This window comes from Rhinolophus hipposideros (assembly GCF_964194185.1).
Source record: "Rhinolophus hipposideros genome assembly, chromosome: X".
In the NCBI taxonomy this organism is placed as follows: domain Eukaryota; kingdom Metazoa; phylum Chordata; class Mammalia; order Chiroptera; family Rhinolophidae; genus Rhinolophus; species Rhinolophus hipposideros.
The window spans coordinates 94,164,692-94,192,424 of record NC_138046.1 but is presented as its reverse complement, the minus strand read 5'-3'; the positions used below and the strand labels follow the sequence as shown (position 1 = coordinate 94,192,424).

Below are 27,733 nucleotides of genomic sequence, written 5' to 3'. Positions count from 1 at the left end.
TACATGAAGAAATAGACAAACATACAATTGATAAAAAGAAAAAATAGGCAGAAAATCAATGAGTATATAGAAGAGTTGAACAATACTATTAGCTAATTTGAAATAATTAATATTCATAGAACACTACACATAAGAGCTATTACACCTTTTACTTAATGGCACCTGGAACATTTACCAAGATAGACCATACACTGGGCTACTAAATAAAAGTCTCTGATGAGCATGCAATAGACTACACAGATGTCAAATTATAATCTTCATCTGAAAATTATATGTTATCAAGTTACCCTAATACATTTAATTTAAAAAAGAAAAAAATCCATTAAAAAGTCCCAATAAATTTAAAAGGATTCAAGTCATAAAAAATATGTTCTCTGTTCATAATAAAATGAAAGTAGAACACAATATTTAAGTTAAAATATTTGGAAATTAAATAACACACTTCTAAATAGCCTGTGGCTCAAAGCAGAAACCAAAAGGAAAAACAGAAAAATTTCTGAACTGAATAAAAATATGGAATGTCACTAAAGCAGCACTTAGGGGGAAATTTATAGCATTAAACACCTACATTAGAAAAGAAGAAAAATCTCAATTCAATGATCTTAGTTTACAACTTAAGAAACTAAAAAACAGGTAAGCAAATTGAATTAAAATAAGGCCAAAAAAGGGAAAAAATAAGGCCAAAACAGGAATAAATGAAATAGAAAAATGATAGGCAAATATGATTTCTAGGACACTGGTTCTAGAAATAGGTCAATGAAATTAATAAACTTCTAGCCAGACTTATCAGGATTATAAAAAAGAAAGAAAAGATGTGAGTTATCAATACTAAACTAAAAATGGGTAAAAATACTAAAGGTGACATCACTGAAGGTTTTAGACATAACAAGGATGATAAATGTTACAAATAACTTCATGCCAATAAATTCACCAACTTAGATAAAATGTACAACTTCTATGAAAGACACAAACTATCAAACCCAAGAAGTAATAAACTGACTAGTTCTATACTGTATTAAAAATAGAATTTTTAGTTAAAAACCATACCTCATAGAAAACTTCAGACCCAAATGGCTTCACTGATGAATTCTACCAAAACATATAATAAACAAATACAGTTGACCTTTGAACAACATGGATTTGAACTGCCTGGGTCAATGCATGTATAAGTAGACTCACAGAGTTCAAACCTACCTTGTTCAAGGGTCAACTATATTTTTGATCCTAGGTTGAGGATCCGCCTATGCAGAGGGTCGACTTAAGTTGTATGCAAATTTTTGACAGCATGGTGGGTTGGCGCTCCTAATCCCCATGTGGTTCAAGGTCAACTGTAGTAACAATTCTACACAAACCTCCCCCCCACAAAAAAAAAAAAACAAACTGAAAAGCAAGAAACACATCCCAACTCATTCCACAAGGTCAGCATTCCCTTGGCATCAAAACCAGATAAAGATAGATAAATACAGATAAAATAGATAAATATCCAATACATAAAAACATCCAGAAATACAGGTTGGTTTATCACTACAAAATCAGTCAATATAAACTGAAGAGAAAAATACAAATGATCACCTTGATAAAGTTAGAAAAAGGATTTGACAAAATCCAACATCTACTGTTGCCAAAAACTCCCAGCAAATTAGAAATAGAAGGGAACTTCTTCAACCTGAAAAAGGACATCCACAAATAGCATACAGCTAACATAATACTTACTGATAAAAGATCAAATGTTTTCCAAGATCAGGAATAAGACAATGTCTGCTCTTATGAATGACTTCTATTCGACTGGAGGTTATACTAGATGTTCTAGCCAGTGCAATAAGGCAAAAAAACTAAACAAGAGGAATCTAGATTGGGAAGGAAGACATAATGATGATTGTACTAAAGATGATATAATTGATATTCATGTAGAAAATCAGATGAAACTTACAAAAAAGCTACTAGAACTACTGAGTTTAGCAAGATTGCAGAATACAAGACATATAAAAAATCAATTATATGTAATGGACCATTTACAATAGCACCAGATATATGAAATAAGGATAAAGCTCACAAAATACGTAAAAAACACTTTTACATCAAAAACTATAAAATGCTGCTGAGCGATATTAAAGAAAACACAAATAAAAGAGAGATATTGGGTTGATGGGTTAGAAGACTCATTATTATTAATATGTCGGTGTCTTAACCCATTTGTGCTGCTATAAAAGAATCCTATAGGCTGAGTAGTATACAAGCAACAGAAATTTATTCCTGACAGTTCTGAAGGCTGGGAAGTCCAAGATTAAGGCACCAACATGGTCATGTTCTGGTGAGAGCCCTCTTCCTGGTGCATAACCAGTGCCTTCCAGCTATGTCCTCACATGATGGAAGGAGGCTAGGGATTTCTGTGTTGTCTCTTTTCTAAGAGCACTGATCCCATTCATTAGGGCTCCACCCTCATGACCTAATCTCCTCCCAAAGGCCTCACTTTCCAATACCATAACACGGGGCATTAGAATTTTAACATATTGATTTGGGGGAGCATAAACATTTGGACCATAGCAGTTATCCCCAAATTATTGCATATAAGACTGTATTTACTTTGCACAGTACTGTGTTAACTGAAAAGTGGGCATATTAGAACCATGCAAGGTGAGGTCTTGGTTCCAAAATGCATGTTTCAATTAACACAGTACCATGCAAAGGTAAGGCTATCTGTATTCAACATAATTCCCATCAAAATTCTAGGAGGCTTTTTTTTTTCACAGAAGTTGAAAAACTAACTCTAAAATTCATATGGAAATGTAAAGGACCTAGAAAAGCATAAACAATTTTGATAAAGTAGAATGAAGTTGTAGTACAGATACTTATCTCAAGACTTGTAAAATTATATTAATCAAGACAGGGTGTAGTACTGCCCTAAAGATAGACCAATAGGTCAGTGGAACAGAATGCAGAGTTTTGGAACAGACCTATACTTACATGTACAACCACCTTTTAACAAAGTTACAAGGGGAATTCAAGGGAGAAAATATAGTCTTTCAAAAAATAGCGCTACAACAATTGCATATCTACATACAAAAATAAAAAGAATTTGTATCCATACTTTGTATCATATACATATATTAACTCAAAATAGATCATAGACCTAAATGTAAAACCTAAAACTATTAAATTTCTAGGAAAAAAAAAACCTAGGGGAAAACTTTTCTCACTGACTTTTGATTAGGCAAAAATTTCTTAGAAACAGTACTAAAAAGGATCTATAAAACAACAAACTGACAAATTTCATTTCATCAAAACTAATGACGTCTCATCCTCAAAAGACACTGTTAGGAAAATAAAATGTCACTGATTGGGAAAAATATTTGCAAATTATATGTCTTATAAAGGACTTACATTCAGAATATGTAAAGAACTCACATTACTCAACAATAAGAAAATACTCAATATAAAAAGAGCAAAATGTTTGAGCAGACATCTCAACAGAGATATATGAATGTCAAATAAACACATGAAACAAGCCTCAACATTAGTAGGCATTAGGGAAATACACATTAGTAACAGAGGGGGAGAACAATACATACCTAATAGATTCACTAAAATCAAAAAGACTAATCATACCAAGTGTTGTCAAGGATGGAGAGGAACGGAACTCTCATACACTGCTAGTGGAAATGTAAAATGATACAGCTACCTTGGAAAACAGTTAAGACAGTTTCTTAAAAAGTTAAACATATACCGATCATATGATTCAGCCATTACACGCTTAGTCATTTACCCAAAGGAAATAAAAGGACATATACATAATTGAGTTTCATAGCAAGTTTACTTGAAATAGCCCTAGATCAGAAACAACCGATATATCCACCAACAGGTCAACGAATAAACAAACTGTGGTATATGCATGTAATAGAATACTACTCAGCAATAAGCAAGAATATACTATTGGTACATGATACAGCAGCCCGGCCAAAGCATATTCTATTTACATGAAACTCTAGAAAATGTAAACTAATTTATAGTTATAGGAAATAAATCAGTGGTTGACTGGGAATGGTTGGGGTTAGGGAGGATGCAGGGAAAGGTAAGAGAGTGGGATTATAAATGGCCATGAGGGAACTTTTGGTCTTGATGGATATTAATTATCTTGATTGCAGTGATGGTTTAAGAGATTCAGACATATGTCAAAACTTATCAAATTGAACACCTAATTTTTTTTTCTGATCTTCATTATTTCCTTTCTTCTACTCACATTGGGTTTTGTTTCCTGTTCTTTTCCCATTTCCTTTAAGTGTAAGGTTAGATTGGTTAGTTGAGATTTTTCTTGTTTCCTGAGGTAGGCCTGTAATGCTCTGAATTTCCCTCTTAGGACTGCTTTCTCTGTGTCCCATAGATTTTGGACTGTTGTGTTTTCATTTTGGTTTGCCTCAAGGTATCTTTTGATTTCTTCCTCAATCTCGCTGTTGACTCATTCATTATTTAGTAGTATGTTATTTAGCATGTTTGTGTGTTTTTCAGTTTTTTTCTTGTAATTGATTTCTAGTTTCATTCATTGTGGTTGGAGACGATGCTTGATATGACTTCAATCTTTTTAAGTTTATTGAGACCCGCTTCATGGCCCAACATGTGGTCTATCTTAGAAAATGTCCCAAGTGCACTTGAAAAGAATGTATATTCTGCTGCTTTGGGGTAAAATGCTCTGAAAGTATCAGTTAAATTCATCTGGTCTAATGTGTCATTTAAGGCTGCTGTTTCCGTGTTTTCTGTCTGGAAGATCTGTCCATTGGTGTCAAAGGGGTGTTCAAGTCCCCTTCTATGACTGTATTACTGTCAATCTCTCCCTTTGTGTCAGTCAATATTTGCTTTATATATTTAGGTGCTCCAATGGTGGATGCATAAATGTTTATAAAGGTTATATCCTCTTGTTGGGTTGATCCCTTTAACATTATGTAATGTCCTTCCTTTTCCCTTATTATAGCCTTTGTTTTAGAGTCTATTTTGTCTGATATAAATTTTGCTACTCCAGCTTTTTTTCATTTCTATTTATATGAAATGTCATTTTCCATCCCTTTACTGTCAGTCTGTGTGTGTCTTTTGATCTGAAGTGGGTATCTGGTAGATAGCACATGTATGGGTCTTGTTTTCTCATCCATTCAGCTACCCTTTAGAAAGACTGACAGCAGTAATAATAGGATAGCTAAAAGAGCCACAATTATCTGGAAATTCAAAAAACACTGCAAAATAACCCAAAGGACAAAGAAGATAGAACAAGGGAAATTAGAAAATACTTTGGTCTTAATAATAAAGAAAAAAAATATGGGATACAGCTAAAACAGGTTTTAAGACAGAATTTATACCTTTATATGCTTACATTAGAAGAGATTTTTTTTAAAAGCCCGAAGTCAAAGATCTGTTTCCATTTTAGAAGATAGAAAAACAGAAAATTAAACCCAAAGGAAGTAGGAAAAGAAACACAGTTAATAACCCAGAAAAATATACAAACAATAAAGTTAATGATACCAAAAGCCTGTTCTTTGTGAAGATCAATAAAATAATAATCCCCTGGCTAACCTAACCAAGGAAGAAGAGAGGAGACACAAATTATCAATATTTGGAAGGAAAGAGAAGATATTATTACAGATCTGTCAAACGGGAAAACTGTAATACTATAAAGAAGATATATCAATAAATCCAACAAATAAAAGGAAATTGTCTAATTTCTGATATTATTATGAATAATCTTTTTAAAGCATTGTTGTATTCGATTTGCTAGAATTTTGTTTAGGATTTTAGCATCTGTATTCATCAGAGATATAGGTCTGCAGTTTTCTTTTTTTGTGTTGTCCTTACCAGGTTTTGGTATCAGGGTAATGTTGGCCTCATAAAATGAGTTAGGGAGTACTGACTCTTCTTCAATTTTTTGGAAGAGTTTGAGTAGGATTGGTATTAGATCCTCTTTGAAGGTTTGGTAGAATCCACTGGTGAAGCCATCTGGTCCAGGACTTTTGATTTTGGGAAGGTTTTTGATGACTGATTCAATTTCGTTACTGGTGATCGGCCTGTTAAGATTTTCCAGTTCTTCATGATTCAGCCTTGGAAGGCTATATGTTTCTAAGACCTTGTCCATTTCTTCTAAGTTATTAAATTTGGTGGCATATAGTCCTTCATAGTATTCTTGGATAATCCTTTGTATTTCTGCGGTGTCCGTGCTAACTTCCCCTTTTTCATTTCATTTCAAAGAACCAGCTCTTTGTCACATTAATTTTTTCTATTGTCTTTTTGTTCTCTATTTCATTTAGTTCTGCTCTGATTTTCGTTATTTCCTTTCTTCTGCTGACCTTGGGTTTCGCTTGTTCTTTTTTTTCTAGTTTTTTAAGGTATAACATGAGGTTATTTATTTGGGATTTTTCTTGTTTCTTGAGATAGGCCTGTAATGATATAAATTTCCCTCTTAATACTGCTTTCGCGGCATCCCAAAAATTTTGGTAGGATGTATTTTCATTGTCATTTGTTTCTATGTATCTTTTGATCTCTCCTCTAATTTCTTCTTTAACCCAGTCGTTCTTTAAAAGTATGTTGTTTAATCTCCATGTATTTGTGTTTTATCCTGCTTTCTTTTTGCAGTTGATATCCAATTTCAAAGCTTTGTGATCAGAGAACATGCTTCCTATGATTTCAATCTTCTTAAATTTGCTGAGGCTGATTTTGTGTCCCAATATATGGTCTATCCTTGAGAATGTTCCATGTACACTAGAAAAGAATGTATAGTCTGATGTTTTAGGATGAAGTGCTCTATATATGTCAATTATGTCCATTTCATCTAATATGTCATTAAGGGCTGCGATTTCGTTATTTATCTTTTGTTTGGATGATCTATCCATAGCTGTCAATGATGTATTTAAGTCCCCTAGTATAATTGTGTTTTGGTCAATTTCTCCCTTTAGTTCTGTTAGTAGTTGCTTGGTATATTTCGGTGCTCCATGATTGGGGGCATAAATATTGATGACTGTTATGTCTTCTTGTTGTATAGTCCCCTTTACCATTATGAAATGTCCATCTTTGTCTCTTGTTATCTTTTTCACCCTGAAGTCTGTTTTATCGGAAATCATTATGGCTACACTGATTTTCTTTGGGTACCATTTGCTTGGAGTGTCAATTTCCACCTTTTCACTTTGAGTCTATGCTTGTCCTTGTAGCTGAGATGTGTCTCTTGCAGACAGCATATGGTTGGGTTTAGTTTTTTGATCCAATCTGCTACTCTGTGTCTGTTTATTGGTGAGTTCAGTCCATTTACATTTAGGGTGATTATTGATATGTGAGGATTTCCTGTCATTCTGTCTTTTAGTTTCCTGGTAAGGTTGTGTCTCCATTGTTTCTTTGCCTTTTTGTTGTTGTCTATTATTTCTGTGTGGTGGTATTCTATGATGTTTTCCTCTATTTCTTCTTTTATTACAGTATATATTTCAGATCTAAATGTTTTTTGAGTGGTTACCCTTGAGTTTACGTAAAAGAAAGTTTGATATTTAGAGTATTCCAGTTCCTTCAGTACGCTTACTTTCTCAATTCCCATATTCCAGTTCAGGCCTTTACGCTCCACCTTTTTATGTTTCAGTTTCCACAAGTTTTCCCTGTTGATGGTGGTGTAATAGCCTCCTTTAGTATTTCTTGTAGTGCAGGTCGTGTATTAGAAAATCCCTCAGCTTCTGGATATCTGGAAAGGTCTTTATTCCTCCTTCATATCTAAAGGAGATCTTTGCTGTTTATATTATTCTTGGCTCATAATTTTTCTCTTTCAATAGTTTGAATATTTGGTTCCATTCCCTCCTAGCTTGTAGAGTTTCTGCTGAAAAATCTGATGATAATCTAATGGGCTTTCCTTTGTAAGTTACCGTCTTCTTTTCCCTGGCTGCCTTGAGGATTCTTTCTTTGTCATTGATTTTAGACAGCTTCAATACAATGTGCCTTGGAGAAGGCCTGTTGTGATGGAGGTAATTAGGTGTTCTATTGGCTTCTTGGATTCGAGGATCCAGTTCTTTCCACAAGTTTGGGAAGTTCTCATCGACGATTTGTTTGAATATGTTCTCTGTTCCCTTCCCTCTTTCTTCTCCTTCTGGTATGCCCATTATTCTTATATTGCTCTTTCTGATGGAGTCAGAAAGTTCTTGTAGAGTTCTTTCATTTCTTTTAAGTCTCAAGTCTCTTTCTTCTTCCATCTGTGTAAATTCCAGGTTCCTGTCTTCGATGTCACTGATTCTTTCCTCCATCTGGTCAACTCTACTACCTAAGCTGGATATTTTATTGTTAATTTCTTCTATTGAGTTCTTAATCTCCAGAAATTCTATTTGGTTCTTTTTCAAGATTTCAATCTCTTTTGTAAAATGCTCATGGTGTTCTTTGATTGTGTTTCTGAGTTCATTAAACTGCCTTTCTGTGTTTTCTTGCATCTCGTTCAGTTTTTTCAGAATTGCAGTCTTGAATTCTCTGTCATTTAAATCACAAATGTCCATATCTCTAAGTTCCTTTTCTGGAGACTTTTCACTTTCTTTCTGAGCTATCTTGTTGCCTTGGTTATTCAGGGCAATCACTGATTTACTATTTCTCTTCCTAGACATCTACAGGAGTGGCTTCTGCAACAGGTTGATAGGTATGCAAAGAGCTTTTGAAGTTCTAAAGCTCTTTCTGCACCAGATTCAGAGCCCTTTTGTTTCAGCAGTTCTGTTTACTCCTGCAGCGATCCGCCCAGATGGGTGGGGCCAGGGGCGGGGTGATTTGTGAGAGGTGGCCCAGAGCAATGGTGGTGTCCACCACCACAGCCAGTCTCGCTTCCACAGCTCCCTCCCCTTTGCCGGAACTAGTTGAGCTGCAAATCTGTGTCTGCAGTCCACAATTCTCAGAGCAGCAAATATTCTGTCCTTTGATCCGACACTGCTACTTTATGGCTTCTAGCACCGGGCAGGTGGGGGCGGGGCGAGCTCTGGGAGGGTAGGGCTTCACCAGTGGATTCTACTAAACCTTCAAAGAGGATCTAATACCAATCCTGCTCAAACTCTTCCAAAAAATTGAAGAAGAGTCAGTACTCCCTAACTCATTTTATGAGGCCAACATTACCCTGATACCAAAACCTGGTAAGGACAACACAAAAAAAGAAAACTACAGACCTATATCTCTGATGAATACAGATGCTAAAATCCTAAGCAAAATTCTAGCAAATCGAATACAACAATGCTTTAAAAAGATTATTCATCACGACCAAGTGGGGTTCATTCCCGGGGCACAAGGATGGTTCAACATTCGCAAATCCATCAATGTGATACATCACATAAACAAAATAAAGGACAAGAATCATATCATTCTATCAATTGATGCAAAAAAATCATTTGATAAGATCAACATCCATTTATGATTAAAACACTTAGTAAAATTGGTATAGAAGGAAAATACCTCAACATAATAAAGGCCATATACGACAAGCCCTCAGCTAATCTCATAATTAATGGTGAAAAGCTGAAGCCCTTTGCTCTACGTTCAGGAACACGACAAGGTTGTCCCCTATCACCTCTGCTTTTCAACATAGTGTTGGAAGTCCTCGCCAGAGCTATCAGGCAAGAGAAAGAAATAAAAGGCATCCAAATTGGGAATGAAGAAGTTAAATTGTCACTCTTTGCAGATAACATGATGCTATATATAGAAAACCCTAAAGACTCCACCAAAAAGCTATTAGAAACAATCAATGAATACAGTAAAGTTGCTGGCTACAAAATCAACGTAGAAAAGTCCATTGCTTTCCTATATACCAACAATGAAATCTCAGAAAAAGAAATAGAAAAAACAATTCCTGTTGCAATTGCCGCAAAAAGAAAAAATACCTAGGAATAAACTTAACCAAGGATGTGAAGGATTTATATGCTGAAAACTATAAGACATTTTTGAAAGAAATTGAAGAAGACACAAAGAAATGGAAAGACATTCCGTGCTCATGGATTGGAAGAATCAACATCGTTAAAATGGCCATATTACCCAAAGCCTTATACAGATTCAATGCAATCCCCATCAAAATCCCAATGGCATTTTTTAAAGAAATAGAACAAAAAAATCATCTTATTTGTTTGGAACCACAAAAGACCCCGAGTAGCCAAAGCAATATTAAAAAAATGAACAATACTGTAGGTATCACACTCCCTGACATTTACTTGTACTACAGGGCTACAATAATCAAAACAGCATGGTATTGGCAGAAAAACAGACACATAGACCAATGTAATAGAATTGAGAACCCAGAAATAAAACCACATAAACATGGACAGATAATTTTTGACAAAGAAGCTAAAAACATACAATGGAGGAAAGACGGCCTCGTCAATAAATGGTGCTGGCAGAATTGTCTAGCTACGTGCAAAAGAATGAAACTGGACTGCTATCTGTCACCATCTACCAAAATTAATTCAAAATGGATCAAAGACTTAAGCATAAGACCTGACACAATAAATTGCACAGAAGAAAACATAGGTACTAAACTTATGGACCTTGGGTTCAAAGAGCATATTTTGAATTTGACTCCAAAGGCAATGGAAGTAAAAGGTAAAATAAATGAATGGGACTATATGAAACTTAAAAGCTTCTACACAGAAAAAGAAACCATCGACAAAATAAAGAGGCAACGAACTGAATGGGAGAAGATTTTTGTAAACAGTGCCTCCGATAAGGGGCTAATATCTAAAATATACAAGGAACTCATGAAGTTCAACAACAAAAGAACAAACAATCCAATTGAAAAATGGGCAGAGGACCTGAAGACACATTTCTCCAAAGAGGACTTACAAATGACAAATGGATATATGAATAAATGCTCAACATCACTAATCATCAGAGAAATGGCAATAAAAACCACAATGAGATATCACCTCACCCCAATCAGAATGGCTTTCATCAACAAAACAAATAGTAACAAGTGTTGGAGAGGCTGTGGAGAAAAAGGAACTCTCATACATTGTTGGTGGGAATACAGACTGGTGCAGCCGCTATGGAAGGCAGTGTGGAGGTTCCTCAAAAAATTACGAATAGAATTACCATATGACCCAGCAATTGCTCTCCTGAGTATCTACCCCAAAAATATAAAAGCATTTCTCTATAGAGACACGTGTACGCCAATGTTCATTGCAGCTTTGTTTACGGTGGCCAAGACATGGAAACAACCAAAATGTCCTTCGATAGATGAATGGATAAAGAAGTTGTGGTACATATACACAATGGAATACTATTCGGCGTTAAGGAAAGATGATATAGGAGCATTTGTGACAACATGGATGGATCTTGAGAGTATAATGCTAAGTGAAATAAGTCAGACAGAAAAAGCAGAGAATCCTATGATTTCACTGTTATGTGGTATATAAACCAAAAAGAAGAAGACAAACAAATGAGAAACGAAAACTCATAGACACAGAGAATAACTTAGTGGTTACCAGAGGGTAAGGGGGTGGGGGGTGGGTGATGAGGGTAAAGGGGATCAAATATATGGTGATGGAAGGAGAACTGACTCTGGGTGGTGAACACACAATGGGATTTATAGACGATGTAATACAGAATTGTACACCTGAAATCTATGTAAATTTACTAACAATTGTCAGCCCAATATATTTTTAAAAAATTATTTTTTCAGTCAGTTGACATTCAATATTATTTTATATTAATTTTAGATATATAGCATAGTGGTTAAACATTTATATAATTTATGCAGTGATCCCCTCGATAAGTCTAGTAAACCCCTGGCACAATACACGGTTGTTGCAACATTGTTGACTATATTCTCTAAGCTGTACTTTACATCCCATGACTATTCTGTAATTACCAATTTGTATTTCTTAATCCCTTCACTTTCTTCAACGAGCTCCCAATCCACCTTCCCTCTGGCAACCATCAGTTTGTTCTCTGTATCTATGAGTCTGTTTCTGTTCGTTCATTTATTTTGTTCTTTAAATTCCATATATAACTGAGATCATATGGGATTTGTTTTTCTCTGTCTGCCTTATGTCACTTAGCATGATACCCTCTAGGTCCACCCATGGTGTCACAACTGATGAGATTTCATTCTTTCTTATGGCTGAGTAATATTCTATTGTATATATGTACCACATTTCTTTACCCAACCGTCTGTTTCTGGGCACTTGGGTTGTTTCCACGTCTTGGCTAGTGTAAATAGTGCTGCAATGAACATAGGGGTGCATATATGTATATCTCTTCAAATGCCTGTGTTGGATTTCTTTGGATAAATACCTAGAAGTGGAATTGTTATGTCATAAAGTAGTTCTGTTCTTAATTTTTAGAGAAAGCTCCAAAACATATTTCATAGTGGATGCACCAATTTGCAATCCCACCAATAGTGTACAGGGATTCCCTTTTCTCCAGATCCTTGTAAACACTTGTAGTTTGCTGATTTATTGATGATGGCGAATATGACAGGTGTGAAGTGATATCTCATTGTGGTTTTAATTTGCACTTCTCTGATGATTACTGATGTTAAGCATCTTTTCATATGTCTATTGGCCAGCTATGTGTCCTCTTTGGAGAAACGTCTATTCAGGTCCTCTGCCCAGTTGTGTTTTTTTTTTTGAGTTGCATGAGTTCCTTGTATATTTTGGATATTAGCCCCTTTATCAGAGGCACTGTTTGCAAAAATCTTGTCCCATTCAGTTGGTTGGCTCTTTATTTTGTCGATGGTTTCTTTTGCTGTGCAGAAGCTTTTAAGTTTGATATAGTCCCACTCACTTATTTTAGCATTTACTTCCCTTGCCTTTGGAGTCAAATTCATAAAATGTTAATTGATTTGGTTTTCTTGGTGTTGAATTGGTTTTTTGGGTTTTTTGGATATTAACCCCTTATCAGATGTATCATTGGCAAATATCTTCTCACTCAGTAGGATGTCTTTTTGCTTTGTTGATGGTTTCCTCGCTGTGCAAAAACTTTTTAGTGTAATGTCATCCCATTTGTTCATTTTTTCTTTGGTTTTCCTTGTCCAAAGAGATATATCAGTGGAAATATCACTAAAAGCAATGTCATAGAGTTTCTGTCTGTGTTTTCTTCTAGGAGTTTTATAATTTTGGGTCTTACATTTAAATCTTTAATCTATTTTGAGTTCATTCTTGTATATGGTGTAAAAAGGTGGTCTATATTTGCTTGCATGTATCTGTCCAGTTTTCCCAGCAACGTTTATTGAACAGACTATTTAACGTTTATTGAACAGTATGTTCTTGCCTCCTTCGTCATATATTAAATGACCATAGAAGGGGTTTATTTCTGGGCTCTCTATTCTGTTCCATTGATCTACGTGTCTGTTTTTATGCCAGTACCATGCTGTTGTGATTACTATAGGCTTCTAGTATAGTTTGATATCAGGTACTATGATACTGCCAGCTTTTAGTTCCTTGTCAGGATTGCCATGGCTATTTGGGGTCTTTTATGGTTCCATAGAAATTTTAAGATTATTTGTTCTAGTTCTGTGATAAATGCCATTGGTATTTTGATAGGCATTGCATTGAATCTATAGATTGCTTTGGGTAGTCTGAACATTTTAACAATGTTAATTCTTCCTATCCATGAGCATGGTGTATGTTTCCATTTATTTGTATCTTCTTTAATTTTGTACATCAGTGTCATAGTTTTCTAAGTACAGATCTTTTACCTCATTGATTAAATTTGTTTCTAGTTGTATTTTTTGATGCAACTGTAAATGGGTTAGTTTTCTTAATTTCTCTTTCTAACAGTGCATTATTGTTATATAAAAATGCAAGTGACTTCTAAACATTAATTTTGTAACCTCCTACTTTATTAAGTTCATTTATCAGTTCTAATAGCTTTTTGGTGGAATTTTTCAGGTTCTCTCTATATAGTATCATGTCATCTGCAAATAATGTTTTAATTCTTCCTTCCCAATTTGGATGCCTTTTATTTCTTCAGTTTACTTCTTCCTTCCCAATTTGGATGCCTTTTATTTCTTTTTCTTGTCTGATTGCTGTGGCTACAACTTGCAGTACTATGTTGAATAAAAGCGGTGGAAGTGGACATCCTTGTCTTCTTCCTGATCTTAAGGAGAATGCTTTTAGCTTTTCCCGCACTGAGTATGATGTTAGCTGTGGGTTTGTCATATAAGGCCTTTATTATGTTGAGATATGTTCCCTCTACTCTCACTTTGCTGAGAGTTTTTATCATAAATGCAGTCTGGTTTTGTAAAATGCTTTCCCCCATCTATTCATATGATTTTTATCTTTATTTTTTTTTAATTTATTGGAGTGACATTTGTTAGTAAAATTACATAGATTTCAGGTGTACAATTCTGTATTACATCATCTATAAATTCCATTGTGTGTTCACCACCCAGAATCAGTTCTCCTTCCATCACCATATATTTGATCCCCCTTACCCTCATGTTCCGCCCCCCACCCTCCCCTTACCCTCTGGTAACCACTAAACTATTGTCTGTGTTTATGAATTTTTGTTTCTCATTTGTTAGTTTTGTTCTTGTGTTGTTTTTGGTTTATATACCACATATCCGTGAAATCATATGGTTCTCTGCTTTTTCTGTCTGACTTATTTCGCTTAGCATTACACTCTCAAGATCCATCCATGCTGTCACAAATGGGCCTATTTCGTCTTTTCTTACTGCCGAATAGTATTCCATTGTGTATATATACCACAATTTCTTCTTTTTTTTTCTAATTTTTTTTAAATTTATTAGTTTCAGGTGTACAAGACAAGGTAATACTTAGACGTTCATCATTTATATCCCTCACACTGTGAACCCCCCTGCCCCCATCCACTATCCCTCCGACCTCACACTGAGCCATCACATTATATATATAAAATTATAGTTGGAATTCATTAATGTTTAGCTTCTGGTGTACAATGCCATGATCAGGCATCCACAGTATCCCTGAGGTGGTCTCCCAAATAGGACGCATGTCCATCAGATACCCAACAAAATCTTTACAACATTATTGAATACGTTCCCCAAATTAATTTTCAAAAAACCCTGAGGGCATCTTGTGGTTACCAGCTGCTTCCTAATCCCTTCACCTTTCCCCTTATACCCAACCCCCCCCATCTAACAACTCTCGGTTTTTTCTTTGTGTCCCCAAAACTGTTTCTGATTAGTTCATTCACTTATTCTTTTCTTTAGATTCCGCATATAAGTGAGATCATATGGTACTTGTCTTTCTCTTTCTGACTTATTTCACTTAACATAATGTTCTCTAGATCCATCCATGTTGTTGCAAATGATAAGATTTCTTTCTTCTTTATGGCTGCGTAATACTCCATTGTATAAATGTACCACAGCTTCTTAATCCAGTCATATACCGATGTACCACAACTTCTTTATCCATTCATCTATCGAAGGACATTTTGGTTGTTTCCATGTCTTGGGCAACGTAAACAAAGCTGCAATGAACATTGGAGCACACGTGTCTTTATGTATAAATGTTTTCAGACTTTTTGGGTAGATACCCAGGAGAGGGATTGCTGGGTCATATGGTAATTCTATTTTTAATTTTTTGAGGAACCTCCACACTGCCTTCCATAACGGCTGCCAATGTGTACTTCTTAGTCCCTTCCCCTTTTCCAACCACTCCCAATCCCCCTCCTGTCTGGCAACCATCAAAATGTTTCTGTATCTATGAGTTTGTTTATGTTTAGTTTGATTCTTTATATTGTTCTGTAGATTCCACATATTAGCAAAATCACATTGCATCTTTCTCTGTCTGACATACTCCACTCAGCACATTACCCTCCATGTCACATCCTCCATGCCACCGCAGATGGCAAGAACCCATTCCTGGCTGAGCAAGATTCCATTGTATATATGTACCACCTACTCTTTATCCACCCATCCATCAACAGACACCCAGGCTGACTCTGCATCTTGTTCATTATAAACAATGCTGCAATAAACAGATGGATGCACACATCCCCTTGAAGTAGCATTTTGGGTTTCTTTGGATAAATACCCTGATGTGGGATTATGAGGTCCTTCTTTGTCTCGTTATACCCTTTGTTTTAAAGTCTATTTGTCTGGTGTAAGTATTGCTACCACAGCATTTTTGTTTTTGTTTTCTTTTCCATTTCAATGAAGTATCTTTTTCCCATTCCTTTACTTTAAGTCTGTGTGTCTTTCGATCTGAAGTGAGTCTCTTTTAGGCATCAGATGTAAGGGTCTTGTTTCCTTATCCATTCAGCCACCCTATCTTTTGACTGGAGCATTTAGTCCATTTACATTTATAGTAACTGTTGATAGACATGTAGTTATTGCCGTTTTATTATTCATATTTTGGTCTTTTTCTTTTTTTCTCTTCATCTTAAAAAGTCCCTGTAAACTACAGGGGAAAAAAACCAGAAAGATACACCAATTCATGGAGGCTGAATAACATGTTGCTAAATAATGAATGGGTCAAGCAGCAGATCAAAGAAGAAATCAAAAGATATCTTGAGACAAATGAGAATGAGAACACGACGACCCAAAATCTATGGGATGCTGCGAAAGCAGTCCTAAGAGGGAAGTTCATAGCACTGCAGGCCTACCTAAAGAAACAAGAATCATCACTAATTGACAGTTTATCTTCACACTTAAGGGATCTGGAAAAAGAACAGCAAAATAAACCCAAAGGGAGCACAAGGAAGGAGATAATAAGGATCAGAGCAGAAATAAATGAAATAGAGACCAGAAAAACAATACAAAAGATCAATGAATCCAAGAGTTGGTTCTTAGAGAAGATAAACAAAATTGACAAACCTTTAGCCAGACTCATTAAAAAAAGGAGAGAGAGGACCCAAATTAATAAAATCAGAAATGAAAGAGAAGTGACAACAGACACCACAGAAATACAAAAAATTTTAAGAAATTACTATGAGCAACTATATGCCAACAAATTTGACAACCTTGAAGAAATGGACAATTTTCTAGAGGCGCACAACCTTCCAAGGCTAACTCAAGAAGAAACAGAAAGCCTGAACAGTCTGATTACCACCAGGGAAATTGAATCAGTAATCAATAATCTCCCAACAAACAAAAGCCCTGGACCAGATGGCTTTACAGGTGAATTTTTCAAAACGTTCAAAAAAGAATTATCACCTATTCTCCTCAAGCTCTTCCAAAAAATCCAGAAGGAAGGAAGACTCCCAAACACTTTTTACGAAGCCACTATCACCCTGATCCCAAAAGCAAACAAAGACACCACAAAGAAAGAAAACTACAGGCCGATATCTCTAATGAACATAGATGCAAAAATTCTCAACAAATTATTAGCAAACAGAATTCAGCAATACATTAAAAAGATCATACACCATGATCAAGTGGGATTCATCCCTGGTATGCAGGGGTGGTTCAACATCCGCAAATCAATTAATGTGATACACCACATTAACAAAATGAAAAATAAAAATCACATGATCATATCAATAGATGCAGAAAAAGCATTTGATAAAATACAGCAACCTTTTATGATAAAAACCCTTAAGAAAGTGGGAATAGAGGGATCATATCTTAACATAATAAAGGCCATATATGACAAACCCACAGCTAACATCATACTCAATGGGGAAAAGCTAAAACCATTCCCCCTAAGATCAGGAACAAGACAAGGTTGCCCACTTTCTCCACTTCTATTCAACATAGTGCTGGAAGTTCTAGCCACAGCAATCAGACAAGAGAAAGAAATAAAAGGCATCCAAATTGGTAAGGAGGAAGTAAAATTATCATTATATGCAGATGATATGATACTATATATAGAGAACCCTAAAGACTCCACCAAGAAACTATTAGAACTGATAGATGAATTTAGTAAAGTAGCAGGATATAAAATTAATATTCGGAAATCAGTTGCATTTGTATATACCAATGATAAAATAGCAGAAGGAGAAATTAAAAAAACAATTCCATTTACAATTGCTCCAAAGACTATAAAATATCTGGGAATAAATCTAACCAAAGATGTAAAGGATCTGTACTCAGAAAATTATGCAACACTGAAGAAAGAAATGAAAGAAGACATAAATATATGGAAACACATTCCATGTTCATGGATAGGAAGAATTAATATAGTTAAAATGTCCATACTGCCTAAGGCAATATACATATTCAACGCAATTCCTATCAAACTACCAACGACATTTTTCACAGAAATAGAACATATAATCCTAAAATTTATATGGGACCATAAAAGACCCCGGATAGCCTCAGCAATCTTGAGAAATAAGAACAAAGTGGGAGGTATAACGATACCTGATTTCAAACTATACTACAAGGCTACAGTAATCAAGACAACATGGTACTGGCATAAAAATAGATACATAGATCAATGGAACAGAATAGAGAGTCCAGACGTAAATCCATGCCTATATGCCCATCTAATCTACGACAATGGAAGCAAGAATGTACGATGGGGTAAAGACAGTCTGTTCAATAAGTGGTGTTGGGAAACCTGGACGGACACATGCAAGAAAATGAAGCTGGACCACCTCCTTACACCATATACAAAAACTAATTCAAAATGGCTTAAAGACTTAAATGTAAGATCTGAAACCATAAAATATCTAGAAGAAAATATAGGAAGAAACTTCATGGACATTACCCGGAGTAAGATTTTCACTGATATATCCCCTCGCGCGAGCGAAGTAAGAGAAAAAATATACATGTGGGATTACATCAAACTAAAAAGTTTTTTCACAGCAAAGGAAACCATCAATAAAACAAAAAGGGATCCTACTCTATGGGAAAAGATATTTGCCAATGATATATCTGATAAGGGATTAATATCACAAATCTATAAAAACTTACTCAACGCAACTCCAAAAAAACAAACAACCCAATTAAAAAATGGGCAGCGGACTTGGGGAGACATTTCTCTAAAAAGGACATACAGAAGGCATGAAGACATATGAAGAAATGCTCAACCTCACTAACCATCAGAGAAATGCAAATAAAAACCACAATGAGATACCACCTCACTCCAGTCAAAATGGCTATCATCAATAAATCAACAAACAACAAATGCTGGCGCGGATGTGGAGAAAAGGGAACGCTAGTGCACTGTTGGTGGGACTGCAGATTAGTGCAGCCACTATGGAAAACAGTATGGAGATATCTCAGGAATCTGAAAATGGAACTACCCTATGATCCAGTAATTCCACTCCTAGGCATCTACCCGGAGAAATCCAAAACTCCAATTCAAAAATCTGTATGCACTCCTATGTTTATTGCAGCACTTTACACAATAGCCAAGATATGGAAACAACCAAAATGCCCATCGGTAGATGACTGGATTAAGAAGCTGTGGTACATTTATACAATGGAGTATTACGCAGCCATAAAGAAGAAAGAAATCTTATCATTTGCAGCAACATGGATGGATCTAGAGAACATTATGTTAAGTGAAATAAGTCAGAAAGAGAAAGACAAGTACCATATGATCTCACTTATATATGGAATCTAAAGAAAAGACTATGTGAATGAACTAATCAGAGACAGTTTTGGGGACGCAGAGAAAAAACCGAGAGTGGTTAGATGGGTGTGTGGGAGGGGGTTGGGGATAAGGGGAAAGGTGAAGGGATTTGGAAGCAGCTGGTAACCACAAGATGGCCTCAGGGTTTTTTTTTGAAAATTAATTTGGGGAAGGTATTCTATAATGTTGTAAAGATTTTGTTGGGTATCCGATGGACATGCGTCCTATTTGGGAGACCACGTCAGGGATACTGTGGACACCTGATCATGGCATTGTACACCAGAAGCTAAACATTAATGAATGCCAACTATAATTTTATATATATAATGTGATGGTTCAGTGTGAGGTCGGAGGGATAGTGGATGGGGGGAGGGGGGTTCACAGTATGAGGGATATAAATGATGAACGTCTAAGTATTACCTTGTTTTGTACACCTGAAACTAATAAATAAATAAATTAATTTAAATAAAACACAAAAAAAACAATCTCTTGAATAAGCACAATGCTATTAGGACACCGAGGAAAGTTTATAATAATTAACAATTCTCTAATATAACCTGATAGTCAGCCTCTATTCAAGTTTCCCCAATTGCCTCTAAAAATATGTTCAAAGCTGCTTACTTGTATTTCTGAACCAAGACCAAAGCAAGTTTCATGGCTGGTAATTTATTTGTATATCTGTGTAGACTCCGTCTAGAAGAGTCATCTATGTTTTTAGCTTCTTATTCATTTTTAATGACTTTTTGAAGAAACTTGATTTGTTTTCTTATAGAATATCCCGTAAGATCTGTCTGCTCATTTCCGCATGGTGTCGTCTACCTTGCTTTTCTTTACTTTGTTTTTCCTAACATTGGACGTGTTTTAATGTTCAAACAGAACATATTTTCTCATTAATAAAGACACTTTTCTATAGGAAAAAAAAATTCCCTCTAAGATTCCTTGTAACACTGGTTTGGTGGCGATCAACTCCTTTAGCTGCTTGTTGTTTGGGAAACTCTTTATCTGTCCTTTGATTCTAAATGATAGCTTTGCTGGGTAGATTAATCTTTGTTGTAGGTCCTTGCTTTTCATCACTTTGAACATTTCCTGCCAATCTCTTCTGGCCTGCAAAGTTTCTGTTGAGAAAATGCTGACAATCGTATGAAAGCTCCCTTGTAAGTAACTAGTTGCCTTTCTCTTGCTGCTTTTAGGATTCTTCCTTTGTCTTTAACCTTTGCCACTTTATAATGTGTCTTGGTGTGAGCCTGTTTGAGTTCATCTTGTTTGAGTGTCTCTGTGCTTCCTGGACTTGTATTTCTACTTCATTCTCCAGGTTGGGAAAGTTTTCTGTCATTATTTCTTCAAATATGTTTTCAATCCCTTGCTTTCTTTGTTCTTTTTCTGGTAACCCTATGACGTACATATTTTTATGCTTGATGTTGTCCCAGAGGTCTCTTGAACTATCCTCATTTTTTTATTCTTTTCTTTTAGCTGTTCCAATTGGATATTTCCTGCAACCTTGGCTTTCAAATCACTGTTTCGATATTCTGCTTTATCTAGTCTGCTGGTCATTCCTCCTAGTACATTCTTCATTTCAATTATTGTATTCTTCAATTCTGAGTGGTTGTTTTTTCTGGTTTCTATGTCCTTTTTCATGCTTACTATCTCTTTTTTGAAGATCTCACTGGGTTCATCTATTCTTCCTCTAAGTTCATTGAGCATCTTTACAACCATTGTTTTGTACTTCATATCTGCTATGATTCTTGCCTCTAATTTGTTTAGTTCTTTTTCTGGGGTTCTCTCCTGTTCTTTCATTTGGAACATATTTCTTTGTTTCCACATGTTGGTTGCCTCTCTGTGTTTGTTTCTATGTATTAGGTAGATCTGCTACGTCTCCCAGTCTTCGCTGGGCGGCCTTATGTAGTAGGTGTCCTTGTGGGGTCCTGTAGTGCAGTCTCCTTGGTCACCTGTGCTAAGTGCTCCTGGAGTGTCCCTTGTTAAGTGTTTTTTGTGCCCTAACTGATAGTTTCTATTTGGTGAGATATCATTCTCATACTTCTGCCTTAGTTTTTTAGACATGGTTTCCTTTATTTCTTTGAACACATTTAAAATAGCTGATTTAAACTATTTTTCTAATAAGTCCAACATCTGGGACTGTTGAGCGACAGTTACTATTGATTGTTTCCCACACCCGAGCCCCCACTAATGAGCCACTATTTCTTGTTTATTTGCATATCATATAACTTTCTCTTTAAGACTAGACATTTCAAATAATGTGTCAACTCTGGAAATCAGAATTCTGCTCCTCCAGGATTTGTTGTTATTTCTTACTGTTTATTTTTGTTCCTGTGTACTTTTTTAGTGAGGTTTTTGGAACCAATTGTTAAAGTCTGAATTCTTTGTTGTTTGTGGCCATTAATTCTCTGCTTGGTTAGCTTAGTCTTAGTTCATGGGTTCTGTGTGTGTGGCACAACTTCCACTCTAAGTCAGGGAGTTGACAATGCTGCCTTAGCATTGAATTCCTGGTTGCACAGCCTGAAAGTCAGCCAGAGTTGATTGCTTAAGGTCTTTTCATGGTTTTTTTTTTTTATGAGCATGTGTACAATCCTACACATGTGCATTTGCTTTCTTTATTCCCGTAAGTATGCTGTAGCTTTTCAGGGTCCCTATAAACACCTCATTACCCAGCTTTTATTTTTAAACTTTTCAGTTAGCTTTTTGTTTGCCCCAATTGTTATCTACTGCCTCAGGTGTGAAGTAAAATAACAGCCTCTAAAAATTTTCAACAAATTCCCTTGGAATAAAGGATTTTTGCATCAGGTAACCTCAAGTCAGGCCAAATAAAGAATAGCCTTACAACTGGATGTCTTCTAGGAAGATACCAGAAAGGTCAAATAATGACATGAGGCTTTGAAGGAGTTCCGTCTCTGTTCTGCCTTCTCTGGATGCAGCCATACTACAGGTTTTCACCATGATTGTGACCTGTCCGCTTTCAAGGTTACTGTAGAGCTGGGGAGAGGGGAATGGGAATGGGCTAAGTTAAAATGCCACAAAGCTCACTGTTCTTACTGATAATCAGCTTTCTTTCTTCAATAAATTCTTCTTGGATAGCTGCCTTGATTAATTTCTAAGATTCTGAAAAAGTTGATTATGACAATTTTTGCCAGTTTTCCCCTTGTTTTTATGGAGATGAGAACTGTTGAAGGTCCTTACTCTTCCAATTTTGCTGACATCATCTGCTATCTGGGACCTTTAGAATGAGCTATTCTTGGAGCCTAAGCAAACTAGAACATCATTTATATTCTTTCTAGAAGACAATTTATATTCCAGAATAAAAACTGCTATTTTTGAAATTTTAAAATTAAGAATTGAGTAAAGAATTGAGTCCCTTCAAGATCTCAGAAGTCTGTCAATTCAGTTTCCATCTCTATACATCTTCCTTAAATTTCCTTATAACAATTTGTCTGAATTAATTTTGATACCTATTTTTAAAACAAAAAAGTCAAATTTAATTAGTGTTTCAGCAGAGTAAGAGATAAAATGTGTTTAATTAAATGTTTAAGATAATAATCAAGGAATTTCATTAATGGGAGTTGTGTATGTAAGTACAAAAATATCCACCAATCAGAAATAATATCCTAATATAAATCAACCACATTTCATTTAATAGACACTTATTCATTTCATGTTTTTCATACATGTGAAAAATGTAGTTCTCAACCATTTAGGAATAATACACCTTTGTAGGAATTTGACAAAAGCTATAGACTCTCTTCCTGGAAAAATGAACATACATATATGATTCTGCTTACAATTTAAGGGGTTCTTTGATATTCTGCAATCTGTAAGAACCACTATTGAATAAAGAATTACAATTTTTCTTTTTTTTTACTTCTGACTGGTTTTTTTTATTGATAATGCTTTTCAGATTTTTTTTGAGATTTTTTTTTAAATTTATTGGGGTGACAATTGTTAGTGAAATTACATAAATTTCAGGTGTGCAATTCTGTATTACATCATCTATAAATCCCATTGTGTGTTCACCACCCAGAGTCAGTTCTCCTTCTATCACCATATATTTGATCCCTCTTACCCTCATCTCCCACCCCCAACCCCCCTTACCCTCTGGTAACCACGAAACTACTGTCTGTGTCTATGAGTTTTTTTTCTCATTTGTTTGTCTTGTTCTTTTGTTGTTTTTGATTTATATACCACATATCAGTGAAATCATATGGTTCTCTGCTTTTTCTGTCTGACTTATTTCGCTTAGTATTATACTCTCAAGATCCATCCATGTTGTCACAAATGTTCCTATATCATCTTTTCTTAAGAATTATGATTTTAATGGGAAAAATAGAGAACAGGTATTTAAATAATTACAACACCTCATCTTCAGTAGAGCAATGGGGATTTAAAATACAAAAACATATATAAGTGGTCTCAAACTAATGTAGACATTCCATTTCAAAAGCTAATTTGCACATTGTTTATTTAGAATTTATTACATGTTTTTCTTAAAAAAACAAAGTTAGAAGCAATGGTTGGAGACTGTTAAACTGTCTCTTAAGAGTAGGTGCTCTTTTTATTTGTCTTTGTATTATAATGACCTATCCAAATAAACAGGATATGTTAGGCTCCCAAGTGACCCTTTACAAAACTTATTTTAGTCAATAATGTATTTAAATGGAAATGCAGTAAGAAAACAAGAAAAAATATTGAGGCAATGACAAAGATCAAATAAACCACAAAGACAAAGGTAAAATGAAAAATAAGAGAAGGAAAGAATATAGAATAAAATAGATTTTAAATCATCTTTTGATTGAGACACAGTCTTAATTAGAATAGAATGTAATGGTAAATATAATTATTTCTAGATATTCCTATTTGAACTTATGCATTCGTTTTTGCTGTGTTAAAGTTCCCTTTAAAATATGTTTCTTCATGATATAGTATCGCCTATGCTTAGCCATGAGTGAGGTCATTTTTGGACCCTAGCAATTTGTAAATGGACTGGAAGGGCAAAGGGGATAAAATGTTTTGCCTGTAGTGACTAGAAAAGAGTTGAAAGAAGTCGGGAGTGGGATATACTGTTCAAAGAGGTTTTATATAATGAAATAATTTATTATCTTAAATATATCTTATATTAAATGTGTCCAAATTAGAATAAGTAAGCTAGTGTGAACATGAGTAGTGGAAGATATGGTAACTCCATTGCAAAAAAAAAAAAAGAAGAAGAAAAGAAAGAAAAGATAGAGATGATATTTTGATTCTACTTCTTGGTCATTGTGAGTCATTATGCTAAACAAGATGGGAAAGCTACATTTTGGTGCCATAAATATCAAGGACCAATTACACGTTTTCATTTGAATAGCATTGAACTCTGATGAAAATCAGACAAAGTCATGAGTAATATACAGAAGTCAACTGGAAATCATTTAATATGTATAGGTTGTGGCCCTACCACACAGGGTCAATGGAAAAACCTGGCCTTGTCTTCAGACCAGGACTTGAAGACATTTATATAGCCATATTAATGAAGGAGCGAGCCACAATTTCCCATATATTATATTAGGTAAAGATAAGATTTAAATGAAGAAAAATGGACTACATGCCAATTCCTTCTTTTTTTTTTCTTCTAAGTTTGGTGTTTGACTCTCTGACTAGGTGACAATTAAAACAGGTTCAGCAAAGCAGTCTGGGTCTATAACTCCAGAGAACCCTTGCTGAAGAAATCTATCAATAAACAACCTCAGGCAGCTGAGAAAATAATTCATTGTCTCTCTGAAAATTCTCTTTAGCCTGGAGAGAATCAAAATTAGGTATAACGCTGAACTAAATCAATATAATATAGGTATATTGAGTAATTGATTTAGACTTATGATTTTAAACTAGAATCTTACTAAGTTCATCAACAGTATCATAACATTTAAGAGAAATAAAGATTAAACACATCTATAAATTTAATAAATTAGGTATATGCAAAATTATCTCAATACTGAAGATTTTATTTATTAGTTGACAACTGAGGAATAGAAAATCAAATCCAGCATAATAAACTTAAATGCAGTTAAAAAGTTTTAAGAAACATAATTTAGTTGTAAAAACCTGCTTAGACGTAAATTGTAAATTCTGCTAAATTTATAAAATAGTTTTTATGCAAAGGTAATAATAGTCAATTCCAGAATATGAAACCATAAAATATAAAATCTCTAAATCTAACCATAAGATTTTAAAGATTAGGGCACTAAAAAAAATCAATTAGTGATTCTTTATGAGTAACAACCTCCAAGAATCTTTTATAATCATATATGAATAATAATTCAAAAGGTTCTAAAAGTATTTAAAGTAACGATCCTGAAAAAAGATCTGCAGGAACAGATTAACTTGGAGCTCATACTATGTGGACTTCTACTTCCCAAAGTAAGATAACTGGATAAAATATAAATAGGCTACTCTGTGTTAGCTTCCCCAATTTAAACGATCGACTGCATTGCTCTTGGGATTAAAAAGGAAAGGACTAAAGCAGGATATGTGTTCTACTGGACTGTGAAAAAGTCTCAAGTTAGAAGACAGGCTACTTATAAAACTTAATATAATAATTGTGCCATGTGAAGTGTGAGCGTATGTGAATCATGGCTCTATGAAACTATGGGCTTAAAAACTGTAAAAAGTAAATAACTAATATGATTACACACTGTTTATAAATATTCATACATAAATATTATCACCCATATCAATGTTTTGAAACAAAATTTTAAGTCCTGCAAGTCCTAACAGTACTAATCTTTCAAATTTTCACATATATACCATAAGTGACTTTAGTGAAAGCCTAATGTGATATACGAGTCTTTCAAAGCCAAACGTGATATATGAGTATGAGTCTTTCAGTTCTACTAGATCATATTCCTAAAGGTAGTAAGTTAGGTACCTGAAGAAAATTCATCTTAGTATCTTTTGATTCTGCAATTATCATATCTTTGCCATTATTTCCCCTCCCACCCTTCTCATCCCATGTCCCATACCATGGGACTCAAAATTAGACTCTAAAAAATCTATGTTCTAATATCACTTTCTACCTAGTCAAAAAACATAGGCCTATAAGCAATCCTAGATGACTTTATCACCCTATAAATCAGTCTGGCTATCTTTCAAATACTGTGTTCTAGAATTCTGACAAACCAGAATGGAGTTTAAACTGTCTCCACCCACTTCCCACTACATTACACCCTCCGCTTCCCCACCCCCAGATGAAGGTTAGGTTGATAAATGGATTTGGGAGATGAAATAAAGCCAGACATCAAATAACTTACTTGAAATCCATCTCTTACCTTCTGTACTTAACCCTGGACTTGATGTGAACTTGGCTACATCAACAATTTTTACAGCGAATTGTTGCCCAGTTTCCCTGTTGATACATCGTCGTACAACACTGAAGGGACCCCTAAAAAAAAAAAGCCAAGTTTAATTCATTGATTTTCTTAAGTTTCCATTTCCCTTCAACATGTTACTAATATTTCACTGTCGACTTTAGCTATAGCTTTTAAAATCAAATTTAAGTAATGTAATTCTGAACATATTTTTCTATAATTCATAATTTAAAGTTATTAAAAAAGAAAAACAGAAAACAAATTTGTATTTCAAAATCACTTAAAAATTCTAAATAATATTCTTATATTCAAGGCAAATAATCTTTATAATATTCTACCTATATTATCAACATCTTATCAGACTTCTAAAAACATAGTTAAATTTATTTTTGTGGCCCATGAGGGGATTGAACCGGCAACCTTGGTGTTATTATTACTAGCACCATGCTCTAACCAACTGAGCTAACTGACCACATGAACATCTTAAATAAAAGAAGTTGTCAATCATTGGCAATATACATGGCTTTTATATTTTGAACTAGAAACTTAAGTTATTCTTGACCACTTCCTCTTATTGCACCCACCACTTTTCTAATCTTCACTAACAAGTCCTATTAAGTTTATCTCAAATATCTCTTAATCCTGTCCACTTATCTCCATGGCTCACACCCTAGTCTAAGCTACTACCATTTTCTACCTGATCTGAAAAATGTGTTTCTCCTATTCATTCTTGCAGTGATGTTCTAAAAATGAAAATCTGGTATTATGTTTCTGCTTAAAATCCCAGAGATAGAAGGTATGTGCAATACATATATTTAATCAAGAACTAAAATACATAAATCATTCCTAAGTAAAATAAAAGAAACTGTACTTTAATAAAATCTGGGCAAAACACCTGAATAGGCATTGACAAGAAAG

The 27,733-nt window shown here is 34.8% G+C and overlaps 1 protein-coding gene across 15 annotated transcripts in view; it reads right to left on the bottom strand.

Moving 5' to 3' along the window:
* The window catches only part of CASK (calcium/calmodulin dependent serine protein kinase), a 416,202-nt gene that overhangs the window by 300,079 nt on the left and 88,390 nt on the right, over positions 1–27,733 (bottom strand). For 8 of the 15 annotated variants that reach the window (XM_081041776.1, XM_081041783.1, XM_081041788.1 and 5 more), the window contains exon 2: positions 26,759–26,889. In XM_081041776.1, the coding sequence (XP_080897902.1) occupies positions 26,759–26,889 (131 nt within the window). The remainder of the gene's footprint in view (positions 1–26,758; positions 26,890–27,733) is intronic. The other 7 variants (XM_081041785.1, XM_081041786.1, XM_081041780.1 and 4 more) reach the window with 1 other exon arrangement.